General features: G+C 41.7%; 1 protein-coding gene across 1 annotated transcript; it reads left to right on the forward strand.

The window, feature by feature from the left end:
- The first annotated feature begins 4,450 nt into the window (after window positions 1-4,450).
- Window positions 4,451-14,307, forward strand: LOC139664757 (uncharacterized). The gene is made up of 5 exons (XM_071543703.1): window positions 4,451-4,527; window positions 10,726-10,877; window positions 11,307-11,657; window positions 11,908-12,086; window positions 12,965-14,307. Exons 2-5 carry the CDS (start codon window positions 10,826-10,828, stop codon window positions 13,094-13,096), a joined length of 714 nt encoding a protein of 237 aa, XP_071399804.1. The 5' UTR covers window positions 4,451-4,527; window positions 10,726-10,825; the 3' UTR covers window positions 13,097-14,307.
- Window positions 14,308-26,771: the final 12,464 nt, after the last annotated feature.

Below are 26,771 nucleotides of genomic sequence, written 5' to 3' on the forward strand. Positions count from 1 at the left end.
TGCTTGATTGTAGGAATTTCTGATGCTTAATAGGATGAAATCCGGGGATGGACATACTTAAAGGTTTCCACTTTACTCAAGATCCTTCTGTATTCTTGAGAATTCATCATGCTGTCATCATCAGTGACATCATCAGTAAAGAGCAGTGATGTGTCCCCAGCCTGCTTCCTCCATGCAGATGAGGTGCTGGGCTGAGGATCATGTGCAGTTCCTCTTTTTTTCTCCACACTTCACTTTGAGAAAAGGTTTCTCTTCACCTCGTCTGACCATAAAAAAACCTGGTTCCGGAACTCTTCTAGCACATCTTTGTACTTCTGCAAATTCCAATATGGCCTTTCTGTTCTTAGTGTTGACGAAACTAGTCTAGGTTTACCAATGTGACTTTTGTATTAACAGAGTAACAGAGTAACTTCCACCCCTGCTCTCTGGGCCCAGTTTGACAAAACATTTAATCTGGATCAGAATTATATAGATTTTCTAATCCAGGATGTAATCCCTAATCCAGAATCAGTCTGATCTTGATGATTTTTAATCAAAAAAGTTTTCAAAAAATGATCAGATAGGATCAGAAGATGAAAATTACAGAATCCTGATTTGCAGTCTTTAAATAGACCTCTATCCTGCCATCTGTTGGACAAATAATGTTACAACATGTTGCTAGGCCAAAAAAAGCTTATGTGCACTAGATAAAAAGTGTTATGAACACAGGTGGGACCCAAATGCAGGACACGGACAGGGAGTGTTGGTAAGGAAAGGTTTTATTGTAAGGGAGGATCTGGATGAGGGGCTGACGGCAGGGAACAGGGATCCAGTGGCAGCAGGGGTGAGTGATGGTAGGGAGGAGCGGGGCTTGGTGTGAGCGTGGGATGAGGGGAAGCGTGGCAGGCAGGGGGAGCCTGGAGGCTAGGAGGTTGCTGGCAGGCAGGCAGGGAGACAGGCGGGAGGACAGGCAGGCGGGTGATGGTCCTGGGACACAAGAGAGGCTGGTTAGTCACAGGAAACACGAAGAGACAAAGTCACTAGAAGTTCCAACTAGATTGGCCTGGAAGCGTAACTACCACTGAGGTTGAAACAACAATCTGGCGAAGAATGGTTGAAGAGCCGGGGTAGATATACTGCAGGCAGGTGAGCTGATGAGAGGCAGGCGAGACTGGGAGCCAGGAGAACGAGGAAGGGAGACCACGCCCACACCAATACACACACAAACAAAACATAGACAGAGAGAGAGACAGACAGGGGAGCACTGGGTACACAGGGAAGGGGAAACACAAGGAAACACTAGAGAATCTTCTGGGGGTACGGCCACGGCCGTAACAAAAAGGTGCTTGAAGACAAAATTCAAAGTCTCATTGTTTTGTAAAAAATAATTCAAGACAAAACTTCCCATTTATCTGCCGACCGTTTTCATTCATTAATTCTATAGGACCTTTTAAAGGTTCACAAGAACCATCCAGCTGGTCCATCCTGCTGTAATGGTGGCAGTTGGTATGAGACTTTGTTTTGAGATTTTGCACATATAATGAAATGTGAACATTAAATACTATTTTGATCTATATTCAAGTTGTATAGGCTGCATTTTCCCCACATCCTCACCAGCTACATCACAATTTCCATCTCTCCAGTGGGATAAAAATTATTCTGGTTTTTGGCATCAGAACTATCCTAATCTCTGCTCTGCCATTGAGTTTAGAAAAACACAGAAACAGCATTTAAGTTACATTCAAGGTACAAATCCCAATCTGAATGATTAGGATTTCATTTTTCAGTTTTGAAAAACCCAATTTTTACATTTAATCAAATCTGACTACTGAAATCCTATCAGTAAAGTTTTGAAAAACTGGGTCCTGCAGATTGACTGTGATGTCTTTGCCAGTTATTCTGGAATTTTTCAACACAGCTCTAATGATTTTATCTTTTCCAAGACATTCCGTGTTGTTGATTTTGCTCTTCAAATTTGTTTGCTTTTCCATCAAAGACAATTCACTAGTCTTCATAAAGAAGCAGATATTGTTGAGGGTGGACTCGAAAAGAGTCAGTTCCTCGATTCCAACAGGCTAGACAGTTGCGGTCGACCCCCAGTCATGTAGGGAGTCTATCTCAATGGCTCTGGTCCAAACTGAGCAGAGTGATCTGATGATCTGATGATTCCACTTTTCTGACCAATCATTTCTTTGTCTGTGTACATAAAATAGCTAATTGGTCCAGAGGCGTAGCAGTTCACCAGTTGTTCAGCTGCTTTAACATGGAGAGAGGACTTCTCCCTTACTTCAAAAAGGTAGACTAGTGCTCACTCACTGGTCTGTTAGAGAAACTACCTGTGTGTACCCCGGCTACCTCCACAGTGTGGCAATGAAAACTATCAGCTGATGATCTCTCCAATGTACACAGTCACATACAATTTTGTGAAATAAGCAGGAACTCTGAATGGCAGATTACATGTTGTGCACACGAATTAGGTGAACATTATGTTAATCCATTATGAATTGGATTTTGTTATATAGCATGAATTGAATGCACCATTTTCACCTGTTAAGTTTAGGCAACGATAACTTTGGTTAAGGTTAAGGTTATGTTAACTTATGTTATGATAACTTTGGTTAAGGTTAAGGTTATGTTAACTTATGTTATGATAACTTTGGTTAAGGTTAAGGTTATGTTAACTTATGTTATGATAACTTTGGTTAAGGTTAAGGTTATGTTCAAGCAAGGTTAGGCAACTAAAACATTTGGTTAAGATTAGTATAATGTTTTGGACATGGCTAAATAAGAAAAACTTAAACCTTCATTCACAGTAGAGAACTTGATGGCATGAGTTGGGACTTGGGCCCAGGTCATCAGAGACAAATGTAAGCCATTCCATTCACCATCCTGACCTCCACACCCTGACTTTCCACTGCGCTATTTCTGCCTGTTTCTAGTCATGTCTGCTCCCCGTTATCGTTTTGTGGTGGGAAAACATATTTCTCTCACTTTTTGGGCATGGAAAACATATTTGCATTGACATTGTGCTCATTTCATAGGGTTTGTGTGTGTGTGTGTGTGTGTGTGTGGTGAGACAAGATCACAATGGAGAGAGCTGTCCAAGAGTTACTTGCCATAGGAGAAGTAATAATTATTCTGTTATGTAATCTCTCTGCTGATGGCTGCATTTCTTTCTTTTCAGCGGTTACGACTAAATATGATGGGCAATATCATAGGGGAAATGCCCATTCAACGACGGTCGCCATCTGGGAAAAGAGACGCACAAAACAATTCTGGGGGGTCACCCTGCAAAGGCATTTTACGGACTGAGAGCCTTTGGGTGCAACACTTTAAGATCCAGACCAACATTTGACCTGCTGCAGGATTATCGGGCCGTTCGTTGGGCCGGTCGGGCCACCGGTTCCTCCAGAGGAACGCATCGCAACATACTGGACAAGCTGCTGTGCAGAATACAGGGTTAAGGTAACTCTACGTCATTATTAATTCACAAAATATGTTTCCAACGCGATATTTGGGGATTGTTTTTTTTCTCTTTTTTTTTCCTGAAATTTGGTGTTTCCCTCAACTTCAATTTTCGCATAAACTGGCTTGATGGAAACACGACTACAGCTCTTTACGGATGCACAATTAATGAGCAACTAGAAACACCTGTCACCCATTTGACTAAAACGTTTGCTCTCTCCAGTGGAATGAACACAATAAATTACATTATTCCATAATGGTTGTGCATGTAGGCTATGCAAAAAAAAAGTGTTTCTGTGTCCCATATTCATTCTTCGATCTGACAAATACATTTCATGAGTATGCAACAAAATAAAAAATATATTTTACTTTACCAACCACGTTTCACTGTAATTGATAACAATGTAGAGTTTTTTATTCAAACATAAAGTGGTGTTTCATTGACTGTTCTCAGTTTTTATCATGCACACTTCCACAGGAATCAAGGAAAAGGCAACCTCCAGTATTAGCTGCCCTCTATTATAATTTCAAAGCAGATGTGAGTGATTGTTTGTTAAGGCTCATTAATATTAATGACCCCAGTCGTCAACAGTATTGTCTAAAAGGCATTTTCAGTGTCTCTCTCATGAGGTGGAATGGTGTTGCATGATCCCTCCTACATCAGTTCAGATGCTGTTAGTATTTATGGAACAGTACATATAAGCTGCTTAGGTCATATGTGGAAGCCCAACACCATCAACCACCAACATCAACCCTACATGATGTTGGGCCAACATGCCAAACCAGCTTGTATGTACTGTTACATGGAAACTGCCAGCATCTGAAGTGATGTAGGAGGGATGAAACATCATTCCACCTCATGAACATGAATCCACATAGAAAATGCTTTTCATACAATAATGTGTGGCAGGTGGCACCGAGTAAAAAAAAGGTTGAGGTGCACCAATTAGTGTGGTTTGCAGATATAGGGCTACCTGCAGGAGGAACGCAGGTTGCGACTGTTGGTTCAGGCCAGTGGAGTGAGGCAGGTGCACACCTCAGTCCATGCTGGCGGGCAGGGAAGACGCCAGCACGGAACAACTGGTAGGCCTATGGCTGTTTTCTGTGTATAGTGTTTTATACCGTCAGGTTTGAATGTGTGTGACTTTACTTGTGATTTATTGTTTTCATGTATTTCAGACCTGCTTCCCTGTTGGGTTGAAGGTGGCTGGTAGTCGGTAGGAAAGTAGATCGACGTACCAGGAATTTCTTGCCATGGGACTATTTTCGTTGTTTGCCAGTTTGTTTTTTTGGGGTTTCCTTTTCTGTCTAGTCCGCCCTGGCAAGTGTGCTGGTAGCGGGCAAAAATCAGAATCAGAATCAGAAATACTTTATTGATCCCCGAGGGGAAATTGGGTTACATTGCAGCTGCTCACATTGTAGAAGTGAATATATATAAGCGTAGAGAAATTATAAGAAATTATAAGAAAAATAGAAATACGAAAGTAAGAAATATGTAAAATATGTGCATTATACTACAATATATAACAATGAGAATAAAAATAATAATATAGAAATAAGAGAAATAAGAATTCTGTACAATATGCATCATACTCCCAATATATACATACACCAGTGTAAATAATTAAATAATTAATAAGTATTGCACAGTTGAATTATTGCACAAAAAATTGGTATTGCACAGTTAGATATAAGTTATAAGTTATGGGTTATAACTGCTGACAGGGTGAAATAAGTTCAAGAGCTAGTCTACTGACTCAGAGTGTCTGACACTCTGAGGGAGGAGTTGAAAAGTTTGATGGCCACAGGCAGGAATGAGTTCCTGTGACGCTCTGTGGTGCATCTCGGTGGAATGAGTCTTACACTGAATGTGCTCCTGTGCTCGACCAGCAAGTCATGGAGCGGGTGGGAGACATTGTCCAAGATGCCATGTAACTTGGACAGCATCCTCCTCTGTGACACTGCCACCAGAGAGTCCAGCTCCACCCCCACAACGTCAATGGCCTTGCGGATCAGTTTGTTGAGTCTGTTGGCGTCTGCTGCCCTCAACCTGCTGCCCCAGCACACCACAGCAAACAGGAGAGCACTGGCCACCACAGACTCATAAAGACTCAGCATTGTCCGGCAGATGTTGAAGGACCTCAGTCTCCTCAAAAAGTAGAGACGGCTCTGGCCCTTAGAGAGCTTCAGTGTTCTTAGCCCAGTTCAGTTTATTGTCAATGTACACTCCCAGGTACTCGTAGTCCTCCACAATGTCCACACTGACCCCCTCGATGGAAACAGGGGTCACCGGTGTCTTGGCCCTCCTCAGATCCACAACCAGCTCCTAAGTCTTTGCCACGTTGAGCTGCAGATGGTTCTGCTCACACCATGTGACAAAGTTTCCCACCACAGCCCTATACTCAGCCTCCTCACCCTTGCTGATACATCCAACTATAGCAGAGTCATCAGAGAACTTCTGAAGATGGCAGGACTCTGTGTTGTAGTTGAAGTCCGTGGTGTAGAGGGTGAAGAGGAAGGGAGATAGGACTGTCCCCTGCGGGGCCCCAGTGTTGCTGACCACTCTGTCTGACACACAGTGTTGCAAGCGCACATACTGCGGTCTGCCAGTCAGGTAGTTGACAATCCAGGACACGACACTGGTATTGCCCTTGGGGCGGACTAGTTTTCTTTTCTTCTTTATTTTCATTTGTTTGTTTTGTTTTGTTGTCCATCTGTTTGCTTCCCCCACCAATAAATTTACTCGGGTGGAATCCCAGTCAGACAGTCAGGGCAGGCTTAAGGTGTGGCGTGGTTATTAATCGTTTGCAGTGAAATTAATCACGTATGTAAACTTTGGAACGTGTTAACTAACCTAGTGTGCAAGACTTATTGCTTAAAGTGTGCACTGGTGTGTTTTAGTGGAACTCAGCCCCTGCCCTGTTAGTGATAGCTGGGAAGTCAACTGTAAGGAGGTTAAGGTGGGCGAATATAAATTGTCAAGTTGAACTTTTGTAATAAAAATGTTTACTGTTTACCTCCTTGATTGTCATTCCTTACACTAGTGACTTGTACCGGGTGTAACAAATGTTTATGCAACCCACTAGACGTCTTGATCAGCACAGACAAGTGTTTACATTATTTTGCATACCCCATGTATTAGACTGATTTACTGATTTAAAATATATGCAACCAAATAGTCAGTGGTAGGCACTGGTCATCATGGCAGTTGGCTTGAAGGGGTATTGAAAGGCTCCTGTGTCCTACTACCTCACACACACTTTGACGGCAGAAGAGCAGGCCCAACTTGTGTTATGTGTTCTTAATGCACTTAAGCCTGGGATGCATTCAAAGACTTCTCCCAATAAACAACAATGAAAAAATTGAGCAGTGCACATTTAAAGCTACACTAAGCCATTTTTTCTGACTACTAGAGGGTGACAGAAACCACAACACATTTGTAAACACACAGCAAACATGCAGGGCTACAGAAGCCCCTTAGGACAAATTGTGCACAAAGGCTAATGGCTAAAATAAACGTACAGAGAAATATCGGCGGTTACCAGTCTCACTTTTTTTTTTCTCCCGCTGAAGGTTACATGTCCCACAATGACAGGTGAAGAGGTAGGTAGCAAGTTTACAAGTTGAAAGAGCGCTCGCAGCTCTTCGCCATTGCTCGGGCCGACTTTGACAACAAGCTTTAGGAAAGATGTGAAAACAACGACACAGCTGGCTGCTGTGTGGATATTTGTTTATATTATTACGTCTCACGTAAATCTCCACATAGCACACGTTAGTTTCAGGATTGGTTACAGAGTCTGAATTCGCTTATTGCAGGTTTAAGTTTCACTTTTGTTTTTGTGACTGACTTTAATAGCGCTTAGACCACCCTCTAGTGGCGCAAGGTGGAATAACCGGTATAACAGGTGGTGAGGAGGGAAGCAACACTGGTGTAAAAATGGCACCACTGTGACAACTGTATCCATCAGGGAAACACTACCGGTTCTTCAAGGCCAAAACAGAGAGACTCAGATTGAGCATCATGCCATCAGACACTGAACTGCCCACCACTCTCCCTCCCCACTAGGGTTGGGTGATGTCTACCAAATTGGCACATGACGATGTCCACAGTGAAACATTGCAATGGACAATGATATTGTTGTTGGCGGGGGGGTGGTTTATAGACGTTTTATAGACCGTAAAAGACGTTCTTCCATATGTCCATAATGAAACGGACAAGGCCCTCATGTGAACTGCTCTGGTACTAAAATGTTTATTTTAAGTTACTATTTCTATTTTTTGCACATGAGCCCACAGCTCATCCTCACCTACTCACTCGGTCTTTCCTTACTTTTCCTCCCTATAGCCTATGCTTAAGCAATCTCATTAAGCAGATCATCTGATTATAAAATAACATTTTAAATACTAGTCATAGTGATGTAACTGCATAACTGCAGCACTTTGCTTCATGTTTGGTAGAAACAGGACTGCGTAGTAGTCCGACTCCTACCTTTTTATTTTGGTTCCTAGGAGAGAACGGGAGAGTAGTCCGTTGTGTCTGTCCGTCTCTGTTCATTTCAATTCATTTTCATTGAGAGCTGTCCGTTGTCCGGGCAATGCTGATGACACGTCCGTCTCTGTCAGATTTCCATCCGTTTTGACAGACAGAAAGTTCAACCCAGTTGAACTTTTTCTTGACGGATTCTTCACCGCAAATCAGAGGTGTGTTTTCAAAAATAAGGTCTGTAGAATATAATGTGTAGGCCAGACATCTCTGCAGCATGACAATATTTCATTTAAAATGGTATTTTGACACACATTTCACCTTTAACAAATATTGCGCCTCCTGCGATTTGAAAATTGCAGTAGGCCATATTGCGATTTCGATAAAATTTTGATTAATTGTTCAGCCCTAATGTCAATACTTACTTGTCTGTCTGTAAAAAGAGCTGGCCACCACTCCATCAGTGTTTGCACTGAAGGTCCAGTCTCCACAATGTCCCGTCTGCAGAGAGGGAAGGTCTGGTCCATCCTGGTTGAAGAAATGTAATCATATTAATACCAAAGACTATCAAGAGCACCTACAACTCTGACAATGCACATGTGAGCTGTTAAATTTTCTAAAAACCCATCTATTTTGATCAGTAAATAAAGTGGTGGGGATTTGTTTGCATTAGGGAGTGCACCTTTAAGAAGAAAACTTACACCATGAATGATAAGGCAAATCGTGGGAGTATGTCAGATTAGGATAGCAACAAGCAATTGTTTGCTAGTTAGCTGTCAGATGTCATGTTCATGCCTTGTGGGCAGTTCACACAGGGTAAAGATGCTTAGTATTAGCTAAATGTTTATAGCTATCAAATTCATTTCCACCTCCTGCCTAAACATGCCCGAAAAGGTTCTGCCTGTAGAATATGATTTCCACGTGCCTGGTTGCTAGCTAGCGCGCTACCGCTAGCCCTGTAGAATATGATATGCACGTAACTGTTAGCTAGCTAGCGCGCTAGCCAGTTTAGCTGTAATTACGCATATTACTCAAAATCGTAGCTAATAATTCAAGAGACTTAAATGTGGTTAATGGGTTTAAATTCTGATTTGGTGCTTATATTTCCCCATCAATTTATCAGCAAGCAGGATTTCTTCCATAGATTGCGGTGAATGCTGCCCTGACGTGATGCTAGCTAACTAACTTGCTAGCTAACGTTAGTTAACATAACATTAGGCTGTGAAAATAAACACCTTTCCAGCTACATAATTGTTTTAAGTTAACTCCACTCAAAAGCAATAAGTAAATTATTTTTTTCACCCTGCAATTAACAGTAACTTATGAACTGCATATTGTTGAAAGTTGAGTAAAGTTAACTGATTTCTTTAAGTTAGGACACTTGTTAGAATTTACAGTGCATACACTTAAAGTGCCACCTCTCATGGTACTATCCTCCACATTTTCTTTGTAATCCTTTCAGTTTATCAGTACCATATGTGACCGGCTAAATTTAGATAATATCTAATGTCATAAACTAAGATAAGATAAACTTTATTGAACCTGCAGGAAAATTTGTGTTGGACATCAGCACCAAGGACAGAAAACTTTTAAATCAGGTGAAGTGAAGAGTCTAGAATTTACAGAAATTCTTTTGATGATCCCACACACAAAATTCACCAGTGCTGTTTCTGTTATTGCCTGTCAGCGTTTCAGTGCAAGACCTTTATGTTGTTGCTTGTTTATTTTTAATTTAGAAAGACATTAAATCATTTTTCTTTAATGGCATACCATTAATTGGAATTACCCATTTTTCTGTGAACACATTAAGAGTGAAGTTGTTTTATTCCAAGAGGAATGCATCAAAAATGCATGGTCTCTGCTGACTGCACATTAAAGTAGACCTGTATTGTCTGTTGAAATGCCAACTACAGGCAATAGGATGACCGTTCAAACGAAATGACAATATACTGTATACTTAAACCTAAAAACGTACAGATTGGAATAATATGTTTTAAGTAGGGGAGACCGGGGATGATTGTAACACTTTTCACATTTCTGTCCATAGCTCCTTTGAGATAGATTTTTCTTTTTTTTTTTTTGAGATAGATTTTTCAAAATGTGTTGTAAACTTTTTACATTTGTCTCTTACAAAACTGAGCAACAACAGTTTCAACAACTCCATGGTACACAGAAAAAGAGTTATTCTGTCTCAAAGGAACCAAAGCACATGATTCCAACTAAAATTATTTGTTTATTCATGGTGAACAAATAAAGGAGTACACTGACCTTTTGGCACAATTTCTATCAACACACATCTTTCACCGCTGTGTGTGTGTGAGAGAGAGAAAGAGAGAGAGAGAGGGAGAGAGAGAGAGAGAGAATATGTGTGTGTGTGTGTTTAACATTAACAGCAAATGTATTTAGTACAACATTAACAGACTTAACTTTCTTACATTTAACAACCTCCACCAGAGGGTGACCTCACCAAACTAAAGTATGAAACAGAATCAGAGATGGAGAAAAGAAAGTTGATGTTTAAAGATAATAGAGAAAGATACAAAATTATGAATTAATAATTATTCATGATTAAGTATTCATAACACATAGAAGCTGTTTTATATCATGATTTGTTATGGTGAGGTGATCTATGTTGTTTTTTTAAACATACTCATTTTGAACTCCATGGGTTATTTTAGCTTATCGTATATTACCTGTCACATTTTTTCATGTTGTACATAGTTGATTTTCAGTGATCATGGAACTGTAGCCAGATAAAACATAGCTAAAGACCTTTGTTGTTTAATTTTGTCTCATAGCTGTAATCGCCCACACCACACAGATGCAGCACTTCCTGCCTCTGTCTGTGTATATCTGAGAAAGAGCGACAGAAGCACTCAGTGGCTGCTGCAGTGGAGGATGATGCCAGTCCAGTGGTCCATACTGTTGCTCTGTCTTTCTGCCAATGCAAGTATGTCCATTTATTTTACTCTCTTTTTAGCAACATGTTTGATTACTGTTTAAATAAGGGAATTTTTATCTATTTTTTATCTATTTTTTATCTATTTACTCTCTTTCTTTTACCTGCGGAGATGTCAAGGTTTATGGTATTCTGGAATATCAAATGGTTAATTTTGCTGTACCAAGTATGATGTTTGTGTGTGCTATGTGGTGTCTTTTTTATTTTATTAGTGAGTGAGTGAGTGTGTGTGTGTGTGATCACTGATCACTAGACAAGTTGAGAAGATTATTTTTAAATCAGGATGTTGCAAAGTTCATATCTCCAATTCTCCTCAATGACACCTCCTGATTTGAATACAGACAGACTCACTGCTAAGACAGTGCAGATCTCTGTGTCTTGTATGGTTTTAGCTGCTTAACCTGACGTCCCTTACGACAGATCGCATCACCCAGGTGAAGAGCGGAGACAACTTCACCATGGAATGCTCCACCAAGCAGTGTTCCACCATGGGATGTCCCGTCGATGTGGCAGATCACAGCGGGATGTACGTGTACCACGGTTTAATCCAGCGGGAAGAGGTGCTCTACTATTACCCCAAACCGGGGTCGACAGACAAAATCACTCTGAGGCGAAACTACTGGGGCAGGGTCCAGACACAGGGAACTCTGACGAGCAACGCCGTCACCATCAGCCGCCTGACTGTGAGGGACTCTGGCATCTACGCCTGTGTCTACCATAAATTCCCCCACAGAGAAGTCCTATGCAATGTCTACGTACTTATAGTAAAAGGTGGGTGTATTTTTTTACTTCTTGAAAACCACACAAAGCCTTCTCTTTTGTTTGTTATCAATCCCACACTCTACATAGAGTATATCTGCCGTGTTTTTAGTAGTAGATGTTCTCTTCAGAGGGCCTCCTCTTGCTCATCTCTGATGTGAAAAAATCCTAAATCACCAGATGAAAAACCTAGAGAAAAGATCAAAGGTCACTACATTTTAGTTCATGTAGCCCTTTCTTGCCTTTCCTCCGTTTCACACAGAAGAGTTACCATATCCCAGACAAGTGGAATCAAAGGAGGCGACTACTACGGATCCCATGAAGGCACCCGCTACCACTCCCACTCCCACAGTGCATTGCGTGCCTCTGGTTTTAATCATTGTCAACTGCGCCTTCGCCGCCCTGGTAGCTGTCATCGCCACCCTGCTGGTCGTCCTAAGGGTGAGTCTACACCTCTCTCTCTTTCTCTCACTCTCTCTCTCTCCACACTGTCTCACTTTGTTTTAGCTCTGTTCCAGTGCTTTGTTCCTGTTATCAACAGACATGTAGGCTCTTTCGACTGGCAGTAACCCGCAGCATCCACGCTATAGTTCATATGCTGATCGCAGCTTATCACCCCATATCCCACTAAAACCACACAACTGCAGTAAACATGTGGCCCGGGCTCCTTTGATCTTCTTCTTGATTCTTTTGAAACCGAGAGATGCTTTATCATGTCTGGAAAAATGAGACATCTGCATCTGAGGTGTTTTTGGAGATGCAGAGCTTCTTTGCACATGCAAGATATTTTTTTCAGATTCCACCTCAAGATAGTCTCTCTTTTGGGTTGGAATATTATTCAGTTTCCCCCTGAAGTTTTTTTTTTTTTGGGTTAGTCACTCATGTACACTTAAAATAATATAAGGATTAGGGATGGGACGATATGCTTATCTCACGATATGATTCGATATGCGATATGAGGTTCACGATTTGATACAACCACAATAAAATGAAATAAATAAAAGTTCAATGACAACAAGGTTTGACTGTGCAGAATTATGTTTATTTCTGAGACACAAATCTTTCTAGCAATGGAATGTAAACAACAATTTAATGTCATTACAAAGTGAAAATAATATAAGTTGGATGGGGAGCTTGTGCAATTGTGATGGTCAAGCGTCTCATTTGTGATTACTACAGCAGAATAAATATCACGATTCATTTTTCTGCCCCACGATACATATTGCCACATTTTTGTGTTGCGATATATTCAATTTTCGACACGTCGTCCCATCCCTAATTAGGATACATTCACTGATCAGAAACTGCATTCCCAACAGGTGAAAAGATGCATTGAAAGCAGAGGTGAAGAACGTAAGCCCCAGGCCCCCAATGACTACGTGTATGAAGAGATGAGCAGGAACGGCTTCCAGCGTCCGTCCGCCACAGCGCAGACATCATCACACCTATAGGTCCGCTTCTGCCTTTTGTCTCCTCTGATCTGTTCAGTACACTGATGTATGTTTTTCTATCAAGTAAGCAAGAGGAAAGACAAGCAGATTGTAATATAAGCTGCTGGTATCACCATACTCTTCAGCCGTAACAGCATTTGGTAAACCTTTAAATTACACGCCATTAATGACTGGAAATAACTAAGTAATATCCAAGTAAAGTAGAGTCATTCTAATACTATAACTAGTTATTAAATCTAATTTACTTGGATATTACTTAGTTATTTCCAGTTATTACCACATAATTAATGGCCTGTAATTTAAAGGGTTACCCAGTATTTTTTTTCTTCTTCACAATAGCAGTACATGTACAGTAATGTGCAGTGTCACTGTCAGTTGAATTGGCCAGCTGGATCTGGATCTTGTCTCAAAGCTATAATGGAAGTCAGTTTCTCTCTAGTCTAGTGTACTCAGTCAGGAAACCTAAATTTGTTTTGTGAGTCGGTTGAAACATTATTGGTTGATCATTTCCTTGTAGCATCAGAGGTTTGGGGTTGTTAGGGTTAGAGGGGTTAGGGTGTAGCTGGGTAGTAGGTCATAAGCTGAGAGGTTGCTCAGTTGCTTTTTTCAGCGACATCTAAGAGTGTTTGTACTTTACAACTCCATGTTTTAGCCAATAACTTCGTAACCGCGTGCCGTAAAATCTTTCTGCCGTGATACGTTTCTCCACCGCTTTGAATTTTATGCAAAAGATATTTTTTTGCTATTTCTCCAGCAAAGTTGATCAAATCTACATGAACTTTTGCACACAGCATATCTGGACTTCCTACATGACGGCGATTACCCAGAGTTTTGAAAACCAAATCAGGTTATTATGATGTGCAAACCTAAAAATATTAATGCTAGAGCAATCAAAAAGCACATACATATTTGTGAAGTGGTTCCAAAGTGTGTCAGATCACATTTGGTCATACTCTATAATTTTTTTTATAATTTTACTGTGAGGTCAAATTGGCAATTTTGCAAAGTGTGATGTCTCAGTCTTCTGTGTGTTTGGCCCATGGGCTCGGACCCCACTAATGCTGCTTGTAGCAATATTTGTACATAGCTTATATCTTTATAATAATTATCTGTATTTCACAGCTATGTATCATGTATTTTTTCTTTTTTTAAGACAGTGGGTCAGCTTTAAGCAATGTAAAAAAAAATATTACTCAATAAAGCCTTTTTTGAACAAAGCAGCACAGATTAACTTGACTGGTTGATTTGCTTTTTTTTTTTTTTTAACTTTTTTTGGGAACAAAACTCACCTCAACACCAGTAATATTGCATATTGCATTTTGGAAGAAAACTAAACACCAACTAAAACACTGATGTGAGGTTGCAGGTATCATTCACAAAAATATTTATCTGGTTGGTCTGTGGCTGTCTTGATTTTCTGCGTCTGTTCGCTTTTTTTTATGTTGTTTTTTTGTTTTTGATGAGAGAGCAGGAAACACACACGCTAAAATGTAGAGCAGCTCGGAAAACTAAACCACAGCCCTTACAGACGAAAGGCCTGACAACTACCAGAATGGTTACCAGTTCTGAGTGCTCTCCTTTTTTTCTCACTGTGCACGACTGTGGCAGGTTGGACTGCGGGGAGGCTTTTCATGAATCACTATAGAGGAGGACGTCATTCTCCTCCATCACCCCCTGCTTACAGCTTGTCACGCGTCTGTTAAATCTTTGGGTATGAGTGAGTCATAACAAAACACTGAGCTCTACATATTTTCCTCATAAGTTTTCCTCCTGATCAGCCTTGCAGGTTTGACACCGCTACTGCCTAGAAGCTTTGCATTGGCATAGAAACCTGGTCTGAGGTCTTTCTCTTCCCTGTATGTCTTCTTAGACTAAATTGTGTTGCCACCAGTGTTTCCAACCTCTTCAGCTCCTCTGTCTGCGGTCACACAGCTTCAAGGCCTCTAGGTTTATGCTAGCAAAAAAACCCAAAAACAATGGTTCTAGACCTAACCAAAGTTTTGACCGCCTTGATCCTCATTGGTGATTGATGGTGCAACAAGCATTGACCTACATACACTTGTCACTTACACAAGACGCAATGTGAAATTCAAAGCTGCGCAAAACTGGGTGCTGTAATTTATTGCTGTTTCACATATTGTACATGGCATGCTTGCAAACTTGAAACTCTCGGTGTTCCAAAGATCCCATTTGCATTCATTTGTGATGATGTGAGTGGTTTTAGCAGCTGTTTGAATATGAAAACACCACTTTTACAGTTTAGCATCACTTTCTACAATAACGTGCTGTGACCTCTATTATAATCACAGCCTCGTGAAACTATGCATCCAGAAAATAGAGATTTTGTCAAAGATATGGGGAAATTACGGAAAAAACACAAGCCAATTTTTGCAGGAACTTGCAGAGATCAAGCCTACAAAATTACTTCATGAACTTTTCAACCCAAAAGTTGGCACAGCAACTTATGGCACATAAATAAGCTTGGGAATGTGATTCACTTAATGTTCCAATTTCCTCAAGATCATTTCACTATTATTAACATTACACTTTTTTTTTTTCTTGACATGAATGGACAGAGAGGATTGTTATGCATCATCAATCTGCCTGTCACATGAATCTAAAGAGTCCTCTCTTTGTCACATGAAAGATAAACAGTTTGAAGATTTAGTTGTAATTTTACCCGCTGTGCTGTTCAACTTGGCACACTAAAGTTCAGAGAGACAAGCTTATGGCCTAAAGGTCGCTGGTTCAAAACCACTAACTGGGGAGTCAATGTGTGTGTGTGTGTGTGTGTGTGTGTGTGTGTGTGTGTGTGTCTTGTGGTGGGGGGTACCTGGGCAAAGGTGAAGCAGGCTCATTTCAAAACTATCGCCCCTAACTTCCCTAAAAGAGGCTTAAAGTTTAGCAAGTTTGAATGGAAGCTGTTGAATGTAACTACAGGGCATGCCATTGTACACACATTCATGAAAAATCAATAATAGTCCCATAATATTCCTATAACAATTACAATACGATCTATTCATGTAGTGCTCAGTAATGAGTTTATATTGACCTTATTATACTTTATGGTATTTTTTTTTTTTTTAGATATATATACATTTAAATGTTATTAATCCCCTTGGGGAAATTAGTTCGCTGCTGCAGCAGAAAGTAATAGGATTCAGCTGGGAAAAGAAAATAGAATATAAGTACATGAACTAGAATACAAAATAAGCAAAAAATACTAGTAAAACATAACATAATAAAAGGAAGCAATAAAGTAGAACAAAGTAGAACAACTATTTTGTGGTTATGTAAACTGCTGACAATTACAACACTTAAGTAGGCTGTAAAGGTGGGAATTTTGGGAAGGAAATGGATTATTAACATATGGATTTACTTACAGTTGTTACATGCAGATATTACTGACAGTCTCAATCGCTTGTATTAGTAAATATGAAACATTTTCTGTAGGCTAAACAAACGTATTAATTATTGAGCTAACTATAAATGTACTGTAACTATGTTTAACTAAATCAATATCAAATATGCACGCGGTATGAACCATTATGGACATTTTAATATAGCATTATGTGATGTTTGCACGGCGTCTCTCTAAGATGTATTGTATTACTACAGCTTTTTTTCATCAGGGTGAAATCCACTGAAACATTGCAGTCGCACTCAAGACCAGCAGAGAGCAGCATACACTTGCCTTGGACAGTCGCTTTAACTGCAGCAGAAGCAACCTGAAAGTCTCAGTGATGATGATGAAACATGTGAAGTCTATAGGAATATTATAGTGATACCATAAGGGATTCTAAAATACCATAAAGCACGATAATGTCACTATAAACTCACTATTGAGTACCACAGACGCATTATGAGTCCCTATAGGAATATTACAAGCGTATTATTAGGAGTGGCTCTGAAACTTACAGCGCTGCATGGTCTCCATCAGTTTTGGATGTTCGCATTTTATTCAGCGACTCGTTACATTTCCCCCCAGTAACAAGTAGTGTATAATAATCACCAGTAGGCTGATAGTTTCCAATCAAAAAAATAAGTTGTTAGTTATCTTTTGTCATAAGATTGAGACTGAATTATCCATAAACAATGATTATCCCCATCCTCCGAGTCGTTTTCTTCATAATTAGTCTTGACACGATAGCCTATACACTGATGCAAAATGGCAAAAAGTTGAGTTTCTCTGGGTGGAAGTATTCCCACTACTTTGACTTTATCGAGAGAAATTATACTAGACTACAACATTGGTCTTCACGGCTATTTGGTTTCCCTAAGCATTCACACAGAAGTACACAGGAGAAATAATTGAGTTACCCCGATTTTTCAAGGTAAGAGACAATGTAGTTGCCAATTATATAATCTATAACGATATAATGTAGCGCATAGTGTAACGAATTACTGTCCACAGGGAGTAATAATAAGTAGGCGCACGGTAATATGTTATTTGAAATGAGTAACGATTAGTGAGTAATAGCTCAGTTACACTGGTCTCCAATAGGGATCTGTGCGTAAAAGGCGCGTCAACGGGACTCTCCACCCGCGCCGCTCGTGCGCTCCAACTTCCTTTAACACGGTCGTGTGGTCTTAAGACCTTCAGCATCCCACTAAAGTGCACATCGAGCTCCACGGATCACACGGCACATCTGCATCTGCGGTGCCTGGAGTAACGCCGTTTCATCACACGCCATTCCCATCCGAAGCTTAAATACGCGCAAAGTGCACGGAGTCGCCAAAGCCAGACTCGAGTGGACTTTTTGGAGAGGAGGACCGGACCGACACAGATTTCCTCTGAGGACCGAAGTGCTGCTGTGACTGACGACTGAGTGCATTGGATCAGTACCACGAGCATGAAGAAGACTGCCAATACAGGTACAGTGCAAATGATTCAAAAGTAGCTACACAGTTTTTAATGCTAATAATAATGAAAATCCAAAGCATTTTAACTTTAGTCAATCGTCAAATTTCTAACCATGACCTAAAGTGTATCTGAAAACAGGAAACATATTTAAAAATACAGTGAGTATTAATAATGTATATAAGAATGTATACCTACTTTTGAAAAACAGGCTATGTATGTTGGCATATGGCGTATTTTTCTCATTTGAGTATGATGAATAAATAATGTAGATGTGTTTTTCAAGTTACAGTAATGCAACTTATATGGATATATGACATACTATAACACTTATGAAATTACTGCATAATTTAGATGAATTAGTCATACTACTTATAGGTTACACAATACATTTTCAATTATAAGCTTTCTGTGGCAAAACACAACTAAGTATTCCTTTATTTCTGTTCATCTTTAGTTGCCCCTTCATCCCTTTCCCGCTTGTCAAACTTTTTCACTTAATCTTTGCCCCCTCCCTTCTTTTTGGCCAGCGTATATTGCTGCTGAGTGTACAGCACCCAAGGGAGCACCTCAGGGTTCCTTGGCTATTAAAGTCTTATGTGCATCATCCTCTGTCCTTCCCAGCCTGACCTTCTGTATGGATGCACTGGCCCCTCCAGGCTGCGCTCTATTTGGGACTCATAGTGCTGCTTGTGTGTGTGTGTGTGTGTGTGTGTGTGTGGCATTAACAAGCATTGTAGACATTTGCTTGCCTGTGCTGTTAGTGTGTGTGTATATGCTTGTGTGTGTGTGTGCTTGGCTTCATGTGTGCGCATGCCTTGCGTGTGCCTTGCGTGTGTCTGAGAGAAATAGAGTGTGAGTGTGTGTGTGTTATACAACATCTCTCTGGCTTTGCTCAGGCCCCATCTGTGCTTCCCCTCTCCCTCAGTGTCGGGGAACACGGGGCGGGCTCTGGGGATGAGAATAAAGCGCTGCAGATCAGACGGACGCGGAAATATGGCACAAGCCGATGCCACTGAGGCTTGTGTTAAAACCAGGACCTATCATTAACACGCAGCTTGAAGACAAAGGCCCCAATATTGCTCATTCTTTGGCATAAAAGACCCGTCTGTTAGACACATTAAATTGTTTTTGGTTGGTATGGGCTCTGGTCCTTTCTGTGGTGTTGCGTTACACATGGTCCGCAATAAACAACACACACAATCCACATCTTTGTCGCAGAATTCAGACTTAAAGTACCAACCAAGTGCACAGTAACTGTCAGCAAACACAGCGGCAATCTGCAGCCTGGAGAAACCAGCGTTTGACCTTTTAGGGAATAGAAATGTGGGAAAGGTCCTGGGTAAAGGTTAAGGACCGGTCTGTTTAAGAAGTCTTATCAGTGCCTGTCAGTTTCTGTCTCTGGGGATCATCACAGCTGCACCTGCCCAAGCACTGGGAACCGCGACCCAGCACTCTACCAACTCCCTTAAACTGGCTAATGTTGTCAAGTGGTAGACTGGTAGCTTAGTAGGTGGTCATACTGCTGAGGACATACTGAACAGTAGTGGCTCCATCACCTACCGCTGTTGTATTCTGTGCATTGCTAATGGAAGCCCAGGCAGCCTCTGTGTTATCCTCAGGTCAGAGCTGGTAGAGGCTCCAGTGGTTTCAACGTTAAGCGTTTTGACCTTAAGGTGGCAAACGATCCGTCTGGTCAAAGCATTTCATGGCTGAACTGAGGCGGAAGCCAATTATGTACTTATTCTTCTAATGATTGTGTCTGTGCTGAAATTATCCTCATTGGTTATTGCACAGTTTTGGATCTCTGGCACCAGAACAATTAAGCATTCTGTCTTTGTTGAACTTCTGAATGTCCACTGAATGCAGAGCTCATATTGTTGTTTTGATGCCGTATAGGTTTGATGCATTTGCTGTTGTTTGGTATGTGTGTGCTAGTATACATGCATGTGTATATGTGTGTCTGAACTGACTCTTTAAAGAAAGAAAAAGCTCCCACATACTGTCTATTTTGACCTTTGCAATTAGAGCATCTTTATTAGGAACAATGTAGGTTTTCTTTATTTGTCGACCTATAGACTTCTGTACGCACCTGCCACCTTGTGCTAAGGTGTGCAAAAGCTCTACTGTTTGAACAGACTCTTTTGCCATCAATGTACGATAATACTGGAGTCTGTAGCAGATGTGCAATTGTGAGCATCTGTCAACTGTTTAAAAGGCCAGCACAGACCCAGATGAATGAACTGCTGAGGAAACATGGTGTGAAAGCCCCTTTCTTGGTATTAAATACAGTCCCTATTTGTTCTGTTAGAATACCATCTAAAAGAAACACAAGACTGCACTAAAAATGTCCAAAAAACACTTGCAAGAACAGCTCCAAAGCAAATATTTAGAACTGTCCCATATTTTTTTACATCCTCGTTTTGAAGGGTGCATTAGATCTGTGCTGTCTCCCGTCATCCATGCTTAATTTTCTCAGGCATTCTCTACTCTCCATGTCGAGCTTTGTGTTTTCCCCTAAATCTCCAACAGAAACATGCGGGCTGCTATTTAGACCCGGAGCTTGTTTCTGCCGGCCCATGTTGGGCCTAATGAACTGGATGTACCCATGTTGTTCTGGAGTTCCGCGTAATGTGACCCTGCATGAACAGGGAGACCCAGTGGAGTAAATGCACTGTTTTTTTTTCTCCTCCCCCTTTTTTCTTTCTATCTTCCTACGCATGAGAGATCCCAGTCAGCTGTGCTATATTCTTCTGGCTGTGGTCATTTCTGAAAACAGGCTTGTCCTCAGCTTGAATAGGCTCTTTTGTGGTAAGCAGTTGCTTGGGGGTGGTAATGTGGACTTGTTGGACTTTTCATCTTTTGATAGCATGATTTGATAAAAAGCTCAGAGTGGCATCTGTGATGTTGACTGGTAGATGGAATGTAGGACTTTCACAGATGTGTTGCCAGCTAAAATGGCTTAGGCTGTATGCATTTTATCCAATTTTCATTAATAAAATGTCAGAAGCAATAACTGTCCTTGAGGTGGATAACGCAAGTAAGTCCACATAATTAACATTGCCTCTGTGTGAATGTGACTTCAGTGAACATGTAAGTTTGGGTTGGCATATCAGAGCGTACCACAGGGCTGGATGTCTTGGGGAGGCATTCTCAACTCTGCCAATATTACAGGGAAATGACTAAGTCCTGCAATGCTCCAGTGACTAAACATCTCAATGCCGTGCAGCAGGCTAGAGGGGGTGCTGGCCTAGCTTTAACCTGCTGGGTCAGATGCAATGGAGGACTCATGCAGACTCTAGCCCCCACACTACGCTGTTTGACTTGGCTGAATTTAGACACAAGGGGGTGCTAGACTGGGGATTTAATTTTCACTTTCACACTGCACGTCCTATCTGGATCCAAATGGTGTAGCATTATAATGTCCAGTCGTGTTCATAGGTAATAACCAGGCTAGTTTAGTATTGTCCAGGGATGGGTTTCCAAAATCATCACAGTGTTATGTTCCACCTGTGTTGCAGATGAGCCAGAGCCAGTATTCATGAAGCTTATCAGGGTAGCAGTGCTGATCTAGGACCACTGATCAAGTTCCATGACTATAAAACCAGTGTAATGATTCACCCAAAAATGAAATTCCTGTCATTATCTACTCACCCTCATGCCAGTTGAGACACAGGTGAGGTTTGTTAGTCCATATAACACACCCTGAGGTTGCCAGCACAACTCTGTTAGCAGCCTTCTCCAATACAACTGAAGTCCACAGGGACCAATCTTTAGAGAGCAAAAACTAGACCATCAACTGATTCCATACAGCTCTTGCAGCATAATCCAAGTCTTTTGAAGCCAAACGATTGCACAGTGAGTGAAAAAGACACATATTTACATCATTATTTAGTACAAATCTTCACTACAGTTGTTGTTTTTGAAAAACGGTCATGCTTGCGTACGCTCAGACCTCACACGTTCATGTCAATCTTCCCACTTCCGTGTTTACATTCTTAGGCATAGATCTATGTCACACAAACTGAAAGAACTCTACTCAAAGTGTCTTATTCGGATCTAACGTTACCTTTTTGTTTTTTGGTCTGTTACTAAGACTGAGGTAAAACTGGTCACAGATCAGCCCACTCAGTTCTAAGTTGCATTGTGGGAGACCAGTTCAGTTGGGTCTGGCTGGCTTCATCAGTGTGAAAATGCCATGACGTTATACAGGCAACAGTGTCATCCATCCTCCCACTTACCACACCAGCAGGTCCCATAGAGAACCAGCAGATGAGGGGAGTCAATACGGCTCTTTATTTCCCTCCAACAATGGCTCTTCAGTGACAGCCGAACTAGATTCCCTTCAGTCTGAGTCATATATTGGCCCGGCCTGCCACCGCATTCACTAATACTCCCTGTGATAATAAAGCTCTCTTGGGGGACTTAGCTATTCATCGGCGAGCATCGATTTACTTCACTACCTAAGAGTCAAACTGCCAGGCCCTCCTGTTCATATAATCCTTATCACACTAAAACCCCCCCTGACTTGAAAGCTCCTATGAGTATTAGACGTCTTTTTTCAGTCTTCTTATGTAAGTACCAAACACAAAAGCTCACCTTCTTAGCCTAAGGGCCTCCATGGATACCGGTTGTTCGACAAAAAGTTTCCCTCATCAAAAGGACTTAACTTTTTTTCCCCTTAGATAAACTTCCCCTCGGCTATTAGCCTAATCTTTTCCCTCCCACTACGGGAAGTGACACATGATTTTATTAGGCCCAGTTTATCTCTCTTCACAGCTGAGATTCCCATCCGATTAAACTTAGCTGTGGGCTCCGGAATGCTGACCTGTGTTTCGACAATGCGTGCCTGCACGTACAAGCCCCTCCCCCTATAGCGAACAGCCACATACACCCTCACTTTTGTGTTCACATGCACACATATGACATCATCTGCCATTGTGTCAGAGTTCAGCTATAAATAGAGATGGGTGACGGTGTAACGCGGATGACGTTTCAGCTGCACAAAGCCAGCATAAGGATGGAGAGGGGCCGTGTCACTGCTGCTTATCCTGATGAGCAGGCAGCCAGTCGTGAACGATTTCACCCAGCGTCCATTAAAGAAACACCTGATGTTACAAGCAGCTGCCATTAGCAAAGCATGAGATGATCATCATGGGGGCATTGTTGTTCCTGTGCACACAAGCTTCTTAACATGTAGCGGCTGTATTGCACCGCTGTGTATTTGATGTCGTGTGAAGATTTATATTCTGTGTCTTGTGTGGTGGAAGGTGTTTTCTTTTTAATGTGTGTGTGTGTGTGTGTGTGTGTGTGTGTGTGAGACATATCAAGGGTTTTGAGTGAAAGGGCTGGACGTGACCTTTTCCTAATTTCATCACAGAGCAAAAAAAACAACAAAACTTTAAATGATTGCATATTTTTTATTCAAAACTATTCAAAACATAGGAACAACTTTTACAGAGGTTAAAATTCAGAAAATTGATGTTCTATAAAAAGCTATCAAGTGCACTTATGCCCTTTTTGCACCAAATTCAATCTAGGGTTTTGAATCTTTTGGATTTTCTCCTTTATTTTAATTTTGTTTATGGTTGCAAATGTGTTCTTTTGGCCATCAGATAAAGCTCAACAAGACACAGTGAAGAAAGGCAGAAATGAAGACGAGACAAGTTGTGGCAGTATTGCATTAGCTGGTAGTTGAACCCATGCAATCAGTGTCAAGGATATGGAATGGTCAAACATACTGTATGCCGATTGGTGGACGATATTATCTAAGGTGGCTTACAGCACCCTGAGTGCAGACATTTGTAGTATAGGTGGCTCAGTAACCCTGACCCAGTTTTAGTGTCATGCTGAACTCGCTGAGCTGCAGGACCACAAACACACCTCGTCTCACCGACGAATCAGAAAACTCAGATCCTAATGTATTATGGATGAGCTCTCTGACCAGGCATTGCATAATGACCCAGTGTAATGCTGCATACATTTCGTTTATATTTCACACTCAGTGGTCTTGCATTCATCTGGGACTTGCTCCGTCGCCAAACTCCACATGAACAGAGATCACCACAGAGCTCATGTGTCAGGAGCTCTCTCTCTCTCTCTCTCGCTCTCTCTCTGTGTGTGTGTGTGTGTATGTGTGTAGACCGTCTGGGTCCTGGTTGTGGATTTAGACATCAGGAGCTTGGCATGCTGATTACAGAGGTCTGAAGCCACAGGGAACCACAGGAACTCTCTTCTCTCTCTTTCTCTCTCTCTCTCTCTCTCTCTCTCCACTCTCGCTCTTTCTCTTTCCAGCATCACCCCCTCCATCGGTTCAGGCTAATTTGCAGAGATGGAGGTGAACGCAGCGGGCCCTGGGCTGATGTGGCTCGGTCCTGGGCCTTAAGATCCCCATGCCAAATCACATAGCTTCGCTCCTTTCATCCACGCTCTGTCGAAATTCACCTTTACATTACTTCATCTGCAGCTGAGCAGCATAACTTGTTACAGAACAAAGTGCAATCATGTGACACTGTTATTGTTTTGGCTTAACAACTTTCATATGGATTTGTGAAACCGGCATTTCAGGATGTTTCGATACTTGCGGCACTGCTGCTGCACTGCCGCTCCAAACCCCAAAATGAATTAGTTAGAAAATCCTGCAGGATGGACGAAGGCTGCTGGGACTTCCAATACTATAAAAGAAAATAAGTGTCCGCATAGTTATCAGTCGCTACAGCAGACCCTCTTCTTCCCTTGCAAGGGGATCTGGAACTTTGAGGATATCCCATTTTCACCGAGTCTGCTGCCAGCTTCCTCTCACATCTAATGATTACCTTATGGTGAGGAGGAAATAGCCAGCAGCATTACCACAGCCATGCTGGGACGGACAGACAGACTGCACTACTAGCACTTTTATAGCCTCCGACAGCCCAAATGACCTGAAACTGGGATTTAAGTTGTCAGAGAATTGGAAGGGAAGAGCCTATTTGAGTTATAGCTGAAAGGGATGGGGGTTTTTCTGCGAACCGGATTGGATCGGAGTGCGCGTGCGTGTGTGTGTGTGTGTGTGCGTGTGTGTTGTGAATAACAGGGTCATGTGTCGGTTATCATGTAGACTTCGCTTGCGCTCTCGGAGGATTGGCTGTGTACAGTGAGGGCATGTCAGCGCTGACTGGAAGGCGGTGCCAGTTGCTGACTCAGCACCGGTCCTGACTTGGCGGCGAGTTTCGGCGCTTTGTTTGGACTACCGATTTTATGAGCTGTGAAACATCTTCGGCGGTTGAGAATTTGCGATAGACTAGCCCGGGGTCTCTCTGCGGGTTGTCCATTATTCAATTATTTGTTGCTTTGAAGCAGTGGAGATCATTCCGTTCATGTTCCAAGTCCAAAATGCCTCCAGTTTATACTCTCAAGTACTAAATTAAATTCATCAATACTTGTTTGCTTTTTGGGGAATTCAGTCAGAATGGATGATCGACTACAGAGGAATCTATGAAGGATTTTCGTGATAGCCGGCCATTTATAAAGTGCAAATAAATGATATGTTTACAATTCTCAGACAATCACTCATACCTCTTATTGAATCCAGGCTGGCTCCATTCACTCGGCTCCACAGGTCCTCAATCTGCACCCCGAGACGGAAATACCACACCGCTGAATGGGAAGCAGACTGAGAGATGCAGCTTACTTTTACACCTGAAAATGACCATATGTGATACAAAGTAAAGAAAAAAAACACAACAGACCAGATAAAGATAGTTAGCTCCCCCATAGCTCCAGTTTCTCTCCCAGGCACTTGGTCACCATCAGTGGGAATGCTTGGCCGGGCCATGTGGCTGCCATCAGGAGAGGCTGGGAAGAGGCTGATTGGAAGATAGAGATGCAATCAGACTTTCCCATTCCCAGATTGCTGTAATGACGGCAGGCTTACTGTCTTGCTGTGTCTGAATAACTCTCCTCCGCTTATTCTGGAGGGTACAACATGTTTAAGAGGATTGGCTGTCAACAGTGATTTCCAGATAGAAACTTTAAGATCAGAACTCTTATAATGGATGATAAAAAACATATATAATGAACAGTTAAAGAACCACGATTTGTTACTATGCGTAGAAAAAGATAGATATAGATAGATAGAAAAAGATAGAAAAAGAAGCAAAAGCATGGGCCTGTTCCAGTGAGATTTCTCTTTTCATATGTAGGCTGTTTATATATATATATATAATAAAAAAAAATGCATCTCCTCACGGTTTGCATGGGAGCATGGTGTGGTTCCAAATTTGGTTTGTGCGGATGAGTGATGTGAGGAGTTGTGTCGTCCTGTACATGCCCCAGGTTGGATGTGTAGCTGGAGCAGCAGCAGCAGGGGACACAAACTCTCTCTCTCTCTCTCTCTCTCTCTCTCTGTGTGTGTGTGTGTGTGTGTGTGACGGAGATGGAGGCAGGGGGAAGATGAGTGCTGCGTAGCGCTCTGGGTGAGGTCATCAGACTGTGGCTGGCGGCTGCAGAAGCACACACACATCACACTGTTTTCTCTCTTTCACTCTCCTCCTCCTCCTCTGCCTGTGTGTGGAGAGGGATTCTCGAACCTCTGCTGTTATGTTTGGAGGAAGGGGGGGGATGTGTGTGTGTGTGTGTGTGTGTGTGTGTGTGTGTGTGTGTGTGTTACATATGGAGATGCTTGTATGCAGTGTATGTGTATCAAAAGTGTGTGAATTACAATGTTTTTGTGTGTCTCTGTGTTTTATTAGGCCTCTGTGTGCGTCCAGCTTGGTGTGTGTGTGTGTGTGTGTGTGTGTGTGTGTGTGTCCAGATGTGCAGAGAGAGGGGCAGGCG

Source organism: Centroberyx affinis, unplaced genomic scaffold (genome assembly GCF_046629955.1).
Source record: "Centroberyx affinis isolate AG114_WGS23_722 - 3 ecotype Tasmania unplaced genomic scaffold, CSIRO-AGI_Caff_v1 ptg004366l_1, whole genome shotgun sequence".
NCBI classification, from domain to species: Eukaryota; Metazoa; Chordata; class Actinopteri; order Beryciformes; family Berycidae; genus Centroberyx; species Centroberyx affinis.

Coding starts and splice junctions, on each gene's coding strand:
- LOC139664757 (XM_071543703.1), top strand. CDS start 10,826: ATGATGCCAGTCCAGTGGTCCATACTGTTGCTCTGTCTTTCTGCCAAT. Junction 10,878..11,306: donor CTGTCTTTCTGCCAATGCAA/GTATGTCCATTT, acceptor CCCTTACGACAG/ATCGCATCACCCAGGTGAAG. Junction 11,658..11,907: donor CTACGTACTTATAGTAAAAG/GTGGGTGTATTT, acceptor CGTTTCACACAG/AAGAGTTACCATATCCCAGA.